At 43.4% G+C, this 14954-nt stretch overlaps 1 protein-coding gene across 1 annotated transcript in view; it reads left to right on the top strand.

The window, feature by feature from the left end:
* Positions 1-14633, top strand: part of LOC144695269 (H-2 class II histocompatibility antigen, A-U alpha chain-like) — a 52433-nt gene extending 37800 nt beyond the window's left edge. Inside the window, exons 4-5 of the mRNA XM_078566184.1 lie at positions 7765-7912; positions 14303-14633. Coding sequence (XP_078422310.1) covers positions 7765-7910 — 146 coding nt within the window. The 3' untranslated portion in view covers positions 7911-7912; positions 14303-14633. The remainder of the gene's footprint in view (positions 1-7764; positions 7913-14302) is intronic.
* The last annotated feature ends 321 nt before the right edge of the window (positions 14634-14954 follow it).

Consider the following 14954-nt stretch of genomic DNA (forward strand, 5'->3'; position numbering starts at 1 on the left):
CTCACTTATCACCATGCCAGCCTCCACATTCAAAGGATCATTCTCCGCCAACTCCAGCATGATGCCACTACCAAATACATCTTCCTTTCACCCCCCCGGCAGCTTTCCGCAGGGATCGCTCCCAGCGGGACACCCTGGTCCACTCCTCCATCACCCCCCTACACCTCAACCCCCTCCCACGGCACCTTCCCATGCAACCGCGGAAAGTGCAACACCTGCCCCTTTACTTCCCCTCTTCTCACCGTCCAAGGGCCCAAACACTCCTTTCAAGTGAAGCAGCATTTCACTTGCACTTCCCTCAATTTAGTCTACTGCATTCGTTGCTCCCAATGTGGTCTCCTCTACATTGGAGAGACCAAACTAGGCTGGGTGACCACTTTGCGGAACACCTTCAGTCTGTCCGCAAGCATGACTCAGACGTCCCTGTCGCTTGCCATTTCAACACACCACCCTGCACTCATGCCCACATGTCCGACCTTGGCCTGCTGCAATGTTCCAGTGAAGCTCAACGCAAACTGGAGGAACAGCACCTCATCTTCCAACTAGGCACTTTACAGCCTTCCAGACTGAATATTGAGTTCAACAATTTCAGAACATGAACTCTCTCCTCCATCCCCACCCCCTTTCCGATCCCCCTTTTTCCAATAATTTATAAATTTTTTTTACAACTATATTTTTTCCTTTTCCCTCCTATTTTTAAATTTATTTTGATCTATTGTTTCATCTCCACCTTTTAGCCCATTTTGATCCCTTCCCCCCACCCCTCCCGCACAAGGGCCATCTGCCACTAGCTTGCTTCCCTTAATGTTCCCATTAGCACATCCTTTAGATAATATCACCACCATCAACACCCCTTTGTCCTTTTGTCTATGACATCTTTGGCAGTCTCTTCTTGGCCTCCACCTATCACTGGCCCCCTATTGAGCTCTCCTGTCCCACCCTCTTCTACCAGCTTATATTTCATCTCATTTCTATATGTCTTAGTTCTAATGAAGGGTCATACGGACTCGAAACATCAGCTGTATCCCTCTTCGCAGATGCTGTCAGACCTGCTGAGTTTTTCCAGGTATTTTTGTTTTTGTTTGATTATCTAAGAGTTGATATCAGCATTGATGTATGAAAGGCTCCTATCAACACCTTAAACTTCACTTCCTGTTCTTTATTTGTCTTCCAGTTTATGTTTTTCACCAAAAAATAGACAAAATCCCTTGTAATAAAATGTGATTTAGATGTATTTAATTCCTGTAATTAGTGTGGCTGGCAGTTAAGTGAGTTTGAATAGGGAATAGGAATTGTAAACCAATCTAGAGACTATATATGAATAGCTCTCAACATCTAGTCAGTGAATATGATCTTATTTGCTTCTGATGTCTTTATGATGTTCCTTCTCTGTTTTTCCTGCTTTACCTTTCTTTGTCTTACTCTATCCTTGATTTTATTGCTAATGCTCTCTAACCTTTGCTTCTCTCTCTATCTCTATACACTGAGGACTGCATATTGCATTTAGGTTGGATATTATACAGATAACATTGGTCCTCTTTGGTTTCCTTTCCACTCCCTCCCCAATCAGTCATCTTCTCCCCTCACTCCAACTACATCTCCCATCCCCTCACTCCAATCTTCCCCTTTGAGCTGCTCATTTAATCTCTGTATTCTCTTCTTCCCCCTTGCTCACTCACCTCCCCTTAATACTCCAGCCACTTCCACTCACTGAATGGTGAAAGGTCAGAAAGCTCCTCACCCTCAACCAGTTTTCCCCACCAAGAGGCTTTGCTTGTTTTCAATATTTAATTTTTCAATAAGTCAAATGAGGAAAGAAAATGTTTCTCTTTCTCTCTTTCAATTACTCTTTCTTTTCACTCTCCCTTCCTTCATTTCACACTTTCTCTTTGCTCCTTGCCCTTTTACTCTCCCCATTTCTCACTCTTTCCCTTCCTTTCTCTTTCCTCTTTCTTCTCTCACTCTCTCACCCCTTCCATTCTCTTGCTCTCAATACTCTTGTAAACTTAATACATTCCCCACAACCAGTGGATCAGATCTAAGTTTTGCAGTCCTGCCACAGCCAGTCGTGAATGATGGTGTACAATTAAACAACTCATTGGAGGAGGAGGCTGCGTAAATATCTCCATCCTCAATGATGGGGGAGACCAGCACAGCAGTGCAAAAGATAAGGCTGAAGCATTTGCTACAATCTTCAGCCAGAAATGCCACCGAGCAGATGATCTACCTCGGCCTCCTCCGGAGGACCCCAGCATCACAGATGCCAGTTGTCAGCCAATTTGGTTCACTCCAAATGTTACTTGCTACTTATCAGTCCAAGCCTGGATATTGTCCAGGTCTTGCTGCATTTGCGCATGGGCTGCTTCAGTATCTGAGGAATCACGAACGGTGCTGAACATTGTGCAATCATCAGCAAACATCCCCACTTCTGACCTTATGATGGAAGGAAGGTCATTGAAGCAGCTGAAGATGGTTGGGCGGAGGACACTACCCTGAGGAACTCCTGTAGTGGTGTCGTGGAACTGAGATGATTGACCTCGAACAGCCACAACCATCTTCCTAAGTTCTACGCACTCCTTCAGGATTATGATGACGTCTTCAATCCAGCATTCCCAGGTTACAATGGCAAGGCTGGACCCTTTGAGGCTAGTTTCATCATAGGATCCATTCAGCCTCCTCAAGGCTACTGTCAACATGAGACCCATACATCCTCCTCAAGGTTAGTGTCAATATGGGACTCATACAACCACCTGAAGGCTACTATCAACATGAGACCTGTATAACCTCCTCAAGACTACTGTCAACATGGGACCCATACAACCTCCACAGTGAAAGGGTCGCCTCCCCCAGTATACCTGCATTTTGTGTACAGGACATACCTGGGCAATTTTCCACATAGCCGGGGAGATGCCAGTTTTGTAGCTGTACTGGAACAGCTTGGCTAAGGGCACGTCAAGTTCTGGAAAACAAGTTTTCAGTACTATTGCCGGAATATTATCAGGGCCCATAGCCTCTGCAGAGACAAACTTGTTGAGTTGCAATGAAAAATTGATGATCTTGAAAGCCTTGGAGTCTTTGCCCAGCCTGAAGATGTGGGGATCACTGTGGAATACCTTCACCCATCATTTCTCATAAAGAAATCAAATTGAGGTTTTCAGCTTGTCGCAGCATTCACTGATGTTGGCCGCTCCAGTAAGCGACATCATTCACTCATGTCAGATGTTGACTCAATCTTACACAAAATTGCCCAGTGGAAACACATCATCATTGTAACAGATCTAACCAATGCCTTTTACCAGATTCCATTAACTGGATATTGAATGAAGTACTGTGGGGTGGTAAGGCCCTAATAAAGGTCTTTGTGTATACATTCAATCTGCCATGGACATGTCTGGATCTACAACTGTTCTTGATGCATTGATATGCCGTGTGATATGTGATCTTCTGTTGGAGGACATGGTCATCAAACTTGCAGATGACCTCAACTGTTCACAACTGGCAATGCGTGCTACATGATCTGTCACGATGTGATATCGACTGTCTGGCCCCAAGACTACGACTATTCTGGGATGGATTTGATCTCTGGGTACTTTGCAATCTAAAAGCAAAATACTGCAGATGCTGGAAATCTGAAACAAAAACAGAAAATGCTGGAAAACTCAGCAGGTCTGACAGCATCTGTGGAGAGAGAAAAACAAAGTTAACATTTCAAGTCCGTTTGACCCTTCTTCAGAGCTCTCCCCGACTAGACATTCATCTGAGTTATCATAGACAGTGCTGTTGAGAAGCATGGCTTTGCATCCACTCTGTATGTGATCCTGGCAACAAACTCAAATTTGCTGGCTTTTTCAGTGCTACACTGCATGGTAGTCAAATCATCTGGTTGCCTTGTGCAATTGAAGTTCTGCCCATCTATCAAACACCTTGGCCCATTAGTATGCAGTCTAAACCATCCTTGTGTTCTCAGACAGCAAACTTCCTGTGCAGACCACTGGTGCAGGGGTGAAGTTTCTGCCAGTCCCCATGTCACTACCATTCTTTCCACAGTCAGTTGCTACCATGCCTCTGTCAGACACCTAGCTGGGTCTGGGAAAATCCCACTGCAATTTGCAAACCACAATGTGTGGGGAGCCCATATGCCAAGTCTGTTTCTTTCCATTGTTCCCCAGCTATGCATTGATGACATTGAGTTGAATTTAATGCCCTCGCCCCGGAGGCGAGTTCAGATGTGGTGGGGGGGCCATTGATTGGGGGGAAGAGTGCAGGCTAAGGACCCCGCTGCCTTACTCCCAGTGAGGGGCAGAAGTCCCACGCAGACCCTGTTAAACCTGCCCGCAGCACAATATGGCGAGCCATCTGTGCCCCCATGTTATTCAGCCCATGACCCAAAGACATTCAAAACAATAAATGATTACTGACTATTTAGGTTGGAATCGTCCCAGAATTGCACTAATTCTGGTAGCGGGTGTAAAAAAAAACGGCGTTTTACCCGCCGGCTGCAATGGCAGGTTTTGGCGCTGTATCATCTGCCTCCCGCCTCATTAATCATGCAGCCACAGCAAACACACCTCTCGCTGGCGGGCAGCCTCTGAATCGCCTGCCATACCATTACCTCACCATTTCCTCACTCTGGGTGCCATATCTAAACTGCAGCCATGCACACAGTTCTCAATGCTTGCAGCCTGGGACTGCTCCAGTGAAGACATGGCCCTGAAAGCTAAGAACAGTTCAGTGACCCATCACTGGAATGCCTTTTGGAGTCTGCCGTGATGCCCCCAACCCACTCTGGCCACAGGAGGTCCAGCAATCTCACCACTCCAGCTTAGTAGGTGATGGCAGTGATGATCAGTGCCAACGCTGCACAGAAGAGGTTGGCCATCCAGTGTAGAAAGAAGATGAATGATCTCCTCCGTGCCACCAGGATAAGGTAACCATCTCTTCACTCTAAACTCTCACACTCAAGCCCATCACACATTCACTGGCATCTCACTCACTGCCAGCTCAAGGGACATCACCACTCACTCTCTCACACACACCCTCACATCTCCATCTGGCCTCATCTCCTCTGGAGACTGCCTCCTCAGCCCTCACCATCTTGAGGCCACTTGCACAGATCAACATGTGCCCCCCACACACCCTGGGATACCCTCCTTCCCCAGTACAGGCCTCGTTCTGCAACCATTGAAAAGTCACCCCCGCATTATGGCTGGTCTGTTGGGTAGACACCTACCTGTAAGCTCCCCTAAAAGTGATGTGCTAGGTGCACGCTGCTTATATACATTTGTGAAACACATCAGCGCGCAATCAGACCAGCTTTCCCAGATGATCCAGTGTGGGGGAGATGATTCTGGCGAGGAGAGTTTATAGTGAGATGCTAAAGTATTAAAATTAGGTTCCCAATGTGTGGTGGCAGGAATCACAGCCCGCCATTGATGGGTGAAGCAGACGATCGCAAACTGGCTTTATGATGACGTAAACCGATATTTTGCGATCTCCCGATATTTTCTGCTACTGCAGAAAATGATGATGCCGCCACAAACGGGAATAGATGATTCCGCCCTTCAAGTTTTAGGATTATTCCATGCCTAGTACAAGGTGAACTTACTCTTATTGGGAATATTTCACTTTTTATCCCTCACATGGGTTTATGGTCTACCCAGTGTTTACCCCTATAAATATACATTTTTTGGTTTTTCATGTATTTTATGTTTACACTGGGAGTTTTGTTGTATTCAGTCAATATCTTTCAGGTGCTTGGCTCCTTTTTATGCATCTTAAATTTGCACCAACTGTGTATTTTCCACATAATTTTACGTTTGTCCTCCTATTCCACTGTTATCCACCCATGTGAACTGCATTTATATGCTCAAAAGCCCATATTCATACCATTTGTTGCGATTCCTATGTATGTGTTTAGATTGTTTTTCAGAAAAACAGTTTAACATTTATGATGTTGTATTCTTTGAAAACATATATTTGCATGAGGTTTTATTTTGATGTGAAGAAGCTGTTTGCTATATGCAAATTGATTAGCTTTTTATGGCATTGTTGGTGTAAGGAGGCAATTTTATGGGGAAGAGAATATGCTCTTGTGGTTTAGTTCCTGCCAGGCGTGGCCACCTTGTCTTTTTTGTTCACCGATGTAGATGTGATTGTGTTAAATTTCAGCATTTTCATTTAATCACATTGGTATTGTGATTTAATTTGTGTCTACTTAAACATAGCCTACTGGTGCTGTACTAATCACACTACCCTCCACAACGTAGCCCTACAAAGCTAAACCTGAGCTATCCCCATAGCCCTGTATCAATACCTAACTAACTCAACTGAAACATTCTCCCCCAATTGCCCTTTATGTATTCTAAATTAATTCATCGTTCTGCCCTCTTTTTAATCCTGCATCAACCCAAAGCTAATGTCACTGCCCTGTTCGATCTCCATAACCCTGTTTCAATCTCAAATTAACCCCACTGCCTCTCTCTCGGCACATACCCCTCCATCAATCCAAAACTAATCCCACTGCCCCATTCTCTCCCTGCATCCTTGTGTCAAACCCAAACCAGTCTCACTGTCTCACTCTCTCTCCATAACCTGTTTCAATCCTAAACTAATCCCACTGACCCCACTCTGGTCAAATTCTTCTATTTTAAATATTTTTGCAAATTGCACTTCATTGTTACAGTGGGCTTTGCTTGAACCATTCCATGTGACAAAGTATTCTCCACTGCAACAGCCCTCCTTGTATAAACTTCCTAAACCCCCTCCTCACACTCTAGTTGACCATTTTAAACTAACGACTGTTCGTTTCTGATTCCCCAACCAGACAAAAAAAACACTATAAAAACACTTTATAATTCAAAAAATAAATATTTGTCTAAGCCTTATCTTCTTCAGTGGGAACAGTCTCAGAGGCCTTGGAGAGGGTGTAAGTTGGCACCAGGGATGTCCACTGTGTGGAGAGACTGGAGAGGCTGGGGTTTTTCTCCTTGGAGCAAAGAAGGTTAAATGGAGATTTATTAGAGATGTTCGCAATTATGAAGGGTTTTGGTAGAGTAGATAGGTAGGAACCGTTTCTAGTAGCAGGAGGATCAGTAACCAGAGGACACAGATTTAAAATAATTAAGAAAAGTACCTAGAGGCCAATTCTCTGAGGAGAATTTTTTTAATACAGTGTATTCCAGGTCTTAATATCTCTTTGCCTGAAAGATTATTGGAAACAGATTGAACATTTACTTTCACAAGGTCATTAGATAAATATTTAAAGCAGAAAATGTTTACAGAGCAATGAAGAAAATGAAGGGGAATGGGACCAATTGAATAGCTCTTTCAAAGAGCTAGCACAGGCACAATGGGCCAAATGACCTCCTTGTTTGCTGCATGATTCTATGAGTATCTCAAATCCCTGCTCATAACTCATTCCCCATTCTTGGTAGCATCCTGGTGAATCTACGCTGTGTGCTCTGTCTGAGTTTAATGTCCTTTCTATAATGGGACACCCAATATTGCGTACTGGGCTCTTACTGTGGGCAAACCAATATTGTGTACAACCTTAGCAGCAGTAACACTCAGATTATGGACCTCTTGAGTGTGTAGTTCATAGAGTAATGGACATTTGTGACCAGCAGACATCCAAATTGATGTGTACGAGTAATGAGTGAGACTCCACCAGGAGTGTGGATTTGTTTAGTAGTCTATCCACTGTGTTATGTTCACCATGTGTTTCACTGTGAGACATTCATTCCTTTCTTGCCTCTCTCTATACAGAACCTGAAGTGCCTGAGGAAAAGTCTGGTGCAGGGACAGTGATCTGTGCTCTGGGACTCACTCTGGGAATCATCAGTGCTGTTGTAGGGATCATCTTACTGATCAAAGAGAGACAGAGGCTGCAAGCTCAGCAGCACGGCATCTAGGGGTAAGTACAGGGAACAGGAACACCTCTTAGTCTTTATGCATTGTTAATGGACAAGATCCTCAACCAGAGAACTACACCTGTTGGTTAGTTACTGATCCTAGCAACAAAGTACACATTTGTGGACAGGATAATAGCCTTGTTGAAACATGAATAATCAGCAATTGAGTGAGGTCCCAGCAAGAGCTAGCTGGCACTGTCAGGTGAGTGGGATACTTTTGCAATACAACGTCACATTGCAGCTGGATCATAAAGTCCCAATATTTAATCTAATCTTTGAATTACTTTCAGCCATTCTGTTGAGCATATTGATCGCCATTGGCACCATCACTGGGAAGCTGTTAACACTTAGAGCTTAACAATCTCTGCATCTTCTTAGAACAGGATCCTCAGAAGAGAAATAACAATCTCCTCTTCTAACTGCAATAATATTGAACTGTCACTGCTAATCTTTATCAATTCCTGACCATTGAAACCCTATTTCAGGAACACCCCAAATTAAATGAAACAACAAATATTTAAGAATGAGCCTGATCTCCATTAGACTACTCTAATCCTTAATGAGCTTCCAAAGCCTTTTAGATGGGGCAGCAAAAATCTCATTTTCAATTCTCCAGAACACAGTTTCTTTCTAGCTCTTACAGCTCCAACAAGCAGATTCCTCTTCCTTCCATTGAAGATTCCACCCTTTTTTTTCATCAATACCATCCTTAGTCTTGCCTCCTCCTTCTCTAAAGCTGCATTGATGAAGCCGTCTCCTGTGCCATAAAATCCAAGTGTTCAAAACTGCTGCCATGTGAAGCTTTTATTTCATCAATAACCAGTCTTTCATCTTTAACCTCTAACCTTTGGTTACATCATTGTTGTCTTGTAACATGATGTGGGAGCAGGTTGGGTGGAAAAAACTGGGGGGCATCCGTTCCCACCAGTTCCAGCATGATCCATGCTCATCATCATATCATGGGGGCCAATAAGGCCCCATGCATCTGTCGGAAATATGACAAGTGGTCAGATCATGACAACAGCCAGTGTGTAATCCTGAATTGACACTTGATCTGCCATTTGGGCCTCTCCATTCCTATTGGTGCACTTTCCTAAGCAGACACATGCATTCAGCTGCACAAAGGAATATCCACCAGTGCTATTTACAAGATTGAACAAAAAAGTGACAGTCATGCTGTTGAAAGAGTACTATAGATCCCCAAACAGTCAGAGGGAGATAGAAGAGCAAATGTGTCAGCAAGTCTCTGAGAAGTGCAGAAAGAACATGGCAGTAATAGCAGGAAATTTCAACTAACCTAATATGAACTGAAATAGAATGTGTGAAAGACACAGGAAGCAAAATTCTTAAAATGCATTCAGAATTTTTTAACCAAGACATAACAAACCAAGCAAGAGAAGGGGCAATTTTGGACTTGGTTTTAGGGAATGAAACTTGGCAAGTGTAGAGGGTATCAATGAGAGAGCATTTTGGGGTAGTAATCCTAATTCACTAAATTTTGCATAGTTATGGAAAAGGACAAGTTCTCAATTGGAAAAAGGCCAATTTTGCTGAGCTGAGATGTGATTTGGACTGGAAGGTAAATCAATGTGAGAGCATGAGAGGCACTCAAGGAGGAAATAGAGAAGGTTCAGAACAAAAATGTTCCAACATAAAAATGGAGCATGCAATTAATCAAAGTAGTCAGCATGCAATAGTTAAAGGAAGATTGTGTCTGACTTGATCACCATTTTTGAGGAGGTTACAAGGATGGTCAATGAGCCTAGTGCATTTGATGTTCGCACGGATTTCAGCCAGGGCTTTGTCAAGGTCTCATATGACAGATTGGGACCCAAGGCAAAGTGACAAGTTGGATCCAAAATTGCCTCAATGGCAGGAAGCAAAGGGTAATGGTCAAAAGGTGCTTTGTGGCTGGAAGATTGTTTCCAGTGGCATACTGCAGGGCTCAATACTGAGTCCCTCTTTTTCATGGTACATATCAATATTTAAAGGAGCATGATCAAGAAGGAAGTTTGTGGATGATACAAAAATTGGCCATGTTGACAATGAGGAAGAAATCTGCACATTGCAGGAAGATATCGTTGGATTGGTCAGGTAGGCAGAAATTCAATCCAGAAAAATGTGAGGTAGTTGATTCGGGACCAAGGCAAGGGCATACACAAATGGTAGGTTACTGACAAAGAGGACAGAGGGCCATGAAGTGCCTGTCTACAGATCACTGAATGTAGCATAATATGTTGAATTGGTTAAGAAGGCATACGGGATACTTTCCTTTATTAGTTGAGGCAAAGAATATAAGAGGAGGGAGGTTATGCTAGTACCATTTTTTTTTTAAGTACCAGTTAGACCACAGCTATAGCTGCATACAGCTCTGGTCATCACATTTAAGGGAGGAGGTAATTTCAATAGAAGGGTACATAGGAGTTTAACAAAGATGTTGCCAGGAGATGGAGTGTAGATGTAATGATACTGGAATAGTAATCAAGAGGCCCAGGCTTACCTTGGGGACATAGCTTCAAATCCCAACATGACAGTTGCTGGAATTTAAATTCAGTTGATAAGTTTTTAATTAATTTTTAAAATTCTGGAATTGAAAGCCAGTCTGTGGTGATAAGCAGATCTTGAGGCACAGTCAGTAGCATCCCTGCCTCTGAAAAGGAAGTTGGAGCCTCTACCATCACTACCCATAGCTTCAGATTACAACATGCATGTAAACGTGGATGTTGCCACAGCAACTTGGACTCCGTGACCGAACTGTAACACACTACCTCAGTAATAATGACCATGAAACTATCACTGATTATTGTAAAAATCCATCTGGTACACTAATGTCCTTTAGGGAAGGAAATCTGCTGTCCTTACCTGTCTGGCCTACATATGACTCCAGACTCACAGCAATGTGGGTGATCCTTAAATGCACTCGAGGACAATGAGGAATGGACAACAAATGCTTGTCCCACAAGTGAATAATAAAAAAAAAAAATCAATTATGTTCCCTCTAAACAGGCAATCTGCAACCCAAATGTTCCCATGTAGGCCGTGCATAAGTCATCCCTTTAAGTTATCGTGCAAAATAATTTAAAAAGCTTGTGCACTTAAGCCAATCACCATGCACTCCAACAAAAAAAGGTCCAAATCTCCTGAAGAATGGCAATCACCTTCGGATTATTCTTTTTCATGGAACATGGGCATTGTTGGCAAGGCCAGCATTTGTTGTCCATCCCTAGTTGCCCTTGAACTGACCTTGTTTAGTTATTTCAGAGGCATTTAAGAGTGAACCACATTGCTGTGGCCCTGGAGTCACATGTAGGCCAGACCAGGTAAGAACAGAAGATTTCCTTCCCTAAAGGACATTCGTGAACCAGATGGGTTTTTATGACAATCGATGATAGTTTCATGGTCACTCTGGGTGGCTCCTACCTTTCTGCGCCACACCGGACCTCCGCATTTCTAGCCAGGACCTCTGATCCCAGCTTCTCCAGAAATGCAGAGTGCACCTACCGTGGAACTTTTCTTCATGGTGCCAGATCGTTTGGAAAAGCCAAGCCACTTGCTGCCATATTCTGGTAGGTGTTCACGCATTGCAAAGCTGGGACAGTTAAACAGCTTTCCAATGAGTGTCTGAGTGAGTGGGTGTATGTGTATGTGATAAGGGGGTGGGGTGGTGGGGCCTAGTAAGTGGGTAAGGGGTAGGGTGGGTGAGGCAAGTGGGTGGCTGGAGTGGCAGGTGGGTGAGGTGGTAGGTGGGTCAGTGGTGAAATCGGGTGTTTGGTGGTGGGATCAGGCCAGGTTGGGCTGCAGGGAAGCCGGGTGGTTAGTGTCGGGTGGTCAGGGCAATAGATGTCAGGGATTCAAGTGGTGAAGTTGGATCAGGTCAGGTCAGGGGGAGTGTCAAGAGGGAATCATAGGGGTAAGGGGGCGGCACATAAGGCTATTTAATAAGATAAGAGCCTATGGTGTTGGGAATAGTATATTAGCGAGGGCAGAGGATTGGCTAACTAATAGAGATTTGGGATAAGGGGGGCATTTTCAAGATGGCAGTGGAGTGCCACAGGGATCAGTGCTGGGGCCACAATTATTTACAATATATATTAATGACTTAGATGAGGGAAGCGAATACACTATCGCCAAGTTTGCGGACGACACAAAAATAATTGGGAAGGCAAGTGGTGAGGATGACACAAGGAGTCTACAGAGGTATATAGACAGGTTAAGTGAGTGGGCAGAAACTTGGCAGATAGAATATAATGTGGGAAAATGTGAGATTCTGCACTTTGGCAGGAATAATATTATTTAAATGGAGAAAGACTGCAGAAGGCTGCAGCACAGAGGGATTTGGGGGTCCTTGTGCATGAATCCCAAAAAGCTAATATACAAGTTCAACAGATAATAGGGAAGACAAATGGAATGTTGGCCTTTATTTCGAAGGGAATGGAGTATAAAAATAGGGAAGTCTTGTTAAAACTATACAAGGTACTAGTTACACCTAGAATACTGTGAACAATTTTGGTCCCCTTATCTAAGGGAAGATATACTGACATTGGGGGCAGCCCAGAGAAGGTTCATTAGGTTGATCCTGGGTATGGAGAGATTTTCTTATGAGGAGAGGCTGAGTAGGTTGGGCCTGTACTCATTGGAGTTTAGAAGAATGAAAGGCGACCTTATTGAAACAAATAAGATTCATAGGGGGCTGGACAGGGTAGATGCTGAGAGGTTGTTTCCCCTTGTGGGAGAGTCTAGGACTAGAGGGCATAATCTCAGGGTAAGGGGGACCCATTTAAAACAGAGATGAGGAGAAAAATCTGCTCTCAGAGTAGTCAATCTGTGGAATTCTTTACCGCAGAGGGCTCTAGAGGCTGGGTCGTTAACTATATTCAAGGCTGAGATAGACAGATTTTTAATCAGTAAGGGAATCAAGGGTTATGGGGACAAGGCAGGAAAGTGGAGTTGAGGATTATCAGATTAGCCATGATCTCATTGAATGGCAGAGCAGACTCAATGGGCAGAATGGCCTACTTCTGCTCCCATGTCTTATGGGGTCAGATGTATAGTTACTCAGGAGTTAGACTAGGATTTTTCCATCTAACGTTTCCTGGGTAACTATCCGGGTAAGTAAGTCGGACCATTCAAAGTCTATGACTCTGACTCAGAGTTGGAGACTTTTTTGGAGGGCCCTGAGGAGCAGGGGAATTGTTCATCAGAAGTTCAACTTCCCAGACAATTTCCACGGAGTCAGTGCGTTGGGGTTTCTGAGGGTTTCTAGCACACCTTAGGGGGTACGTCGGATCGCTGACTATCCAGACACCAGAGAATCTGGGACAGGGAGTATACATTGGCCAGAACTGGAGATTTTAGCTACGAGAAAAGATTGGATAGGCTTGGGTTGTTTGCTTTGGTACAAAAGAGGCAAAAGAGAGATTTAATGGAGGTGTATAAAATTGAGGGGCCTAGATAGAATGGTTGGAAGGAACTATTTTCCTTAGCAGAGAGGCCAATAGCTAGGCAGCAAAGATTTAAAGTAATTGATGGAAGGATTAGAGGGGGGTTGAGGAGAAACCTTTTTACTGAGAGGGTGGTGAGGCTCTGGAACTCACGATCGGAAAGGGTGGTAAAGGCAGAAACTCTCAACATATTTAAAAAAAGATACTTGGATATGAACTTGAAACTGTATAATCTACTAGGCTCCAGACCAAGACTCCTATCACTGCTTGCTTGACCCTACAACCACCCCCCACCCTCAACTTCTCTCTCCCCCCTACCCACCATAAACCAACTTATATTTCACCCCTCTCCTAACTATACTCAGTTCTGTTGAAGGGTCGTGAGGACTCAAAACGTCGACTCTTTTCTTCTCCACCGATGCTGCCAGACCTGCTGAGTTTTTCCAGGTAATTCTGTTTTTGTTTTGGATTTCCAGCATCCACAGTAGTTTTTTGTTTTTATCCAGACCAAGAGTTGGAAAGTGGGATTCAGCTGGATGGCTATTTTCTAGACAGCGCATTGGGTTGATTGATCTCCTTGGGTGCTGTAAATGTTCTGTTTCTATGTCTAATCTACTTATTGGTGTGGTTGTCTAATCTCAAGTCTAATGCATGACTTGTCTCTCCTTGGCTAGCAAATATCTGATTCAAAAGAGATGACAGTCAGTAGTGAGATACTAGAGGTGGAGGGTCTTAAATCCAAACCCTATCTGTCCTGACCTTACAGCAGATGGTGATTGTTGCCCATTGTATATGGTGACATCGTTCAGATAGAAAATCTGATTATTTATTTACATTCATATCTTACAAATTATACTAAGACAAGCCTAAATCGCTGATGCACATGTAATGAGGTAAGAAATCAGTGTTCCCAGATTTTAATGTGTTTCTGATGTTTTTTTTTCAATTTAGATGGAAGACAAAAAACATGTAACCACATCACATCCTCTTGCTGACCTCTAACTGCATCATATCTCCTCATCCCTGCATCGCATCCTCTCATCACTTCGTGTGAAGCAGCAGTGAACTGAAACGCATTCCTGAACTAATGGAGCATTGATTTATTCTCACTTTGATACAATTATGTCAGAATTTGTAAATGTTTTTTAAACCATCTTTTTCGAAGATAGACTAATTTGCTGGAAACATCTCCTATTCTTGTATTGTTTTTCATGAACAATGTCAGATCATTAAGGTATTTGTGGTGCCACGGATTTGATTAAAACTTGTACAAATCTCTAGATTAATAGTTTATCATGGCTCTAATTTTACCATCTTGTCCCAATAATCTGTCCAACACAATGTTCTGTACATTTCTGTTTAATGGGCTCAGCAGGATGGCAAAGCCCTGCTGGATAATGATGTCACTCCGCTAGAGGGGAAATCTGACTGGTGGGATAAGGTGAGCGCTGTTATGTTATTCTATTTGGCATAGATATGCCAATCACACAACAAAGATTAGTGAAACAATAAAGTGTGTTCTTTATTTAAAGATGAGACTATACACAGATAAAGTTAGCTAGGGGCTAAGTATGGTACATCTGATCTCTACTGTTGCTGCTTG

This window comes from Cetorhinus maximus, chromosome 21 (assembly GCF_964194155.1).
Source record: "Cetorhinus maximus chromosome 21, sCetMax3.hap1.1, whole genome shotgun sequence".
Classification (NCBI taxonomy): domain Eukaryota; kingdom Metazoa; phylum Chordata; class Chondrichthyes; order Lamniformes; family Cetorhinidae; genus Cetorhinus; species Cetorhinus maximus.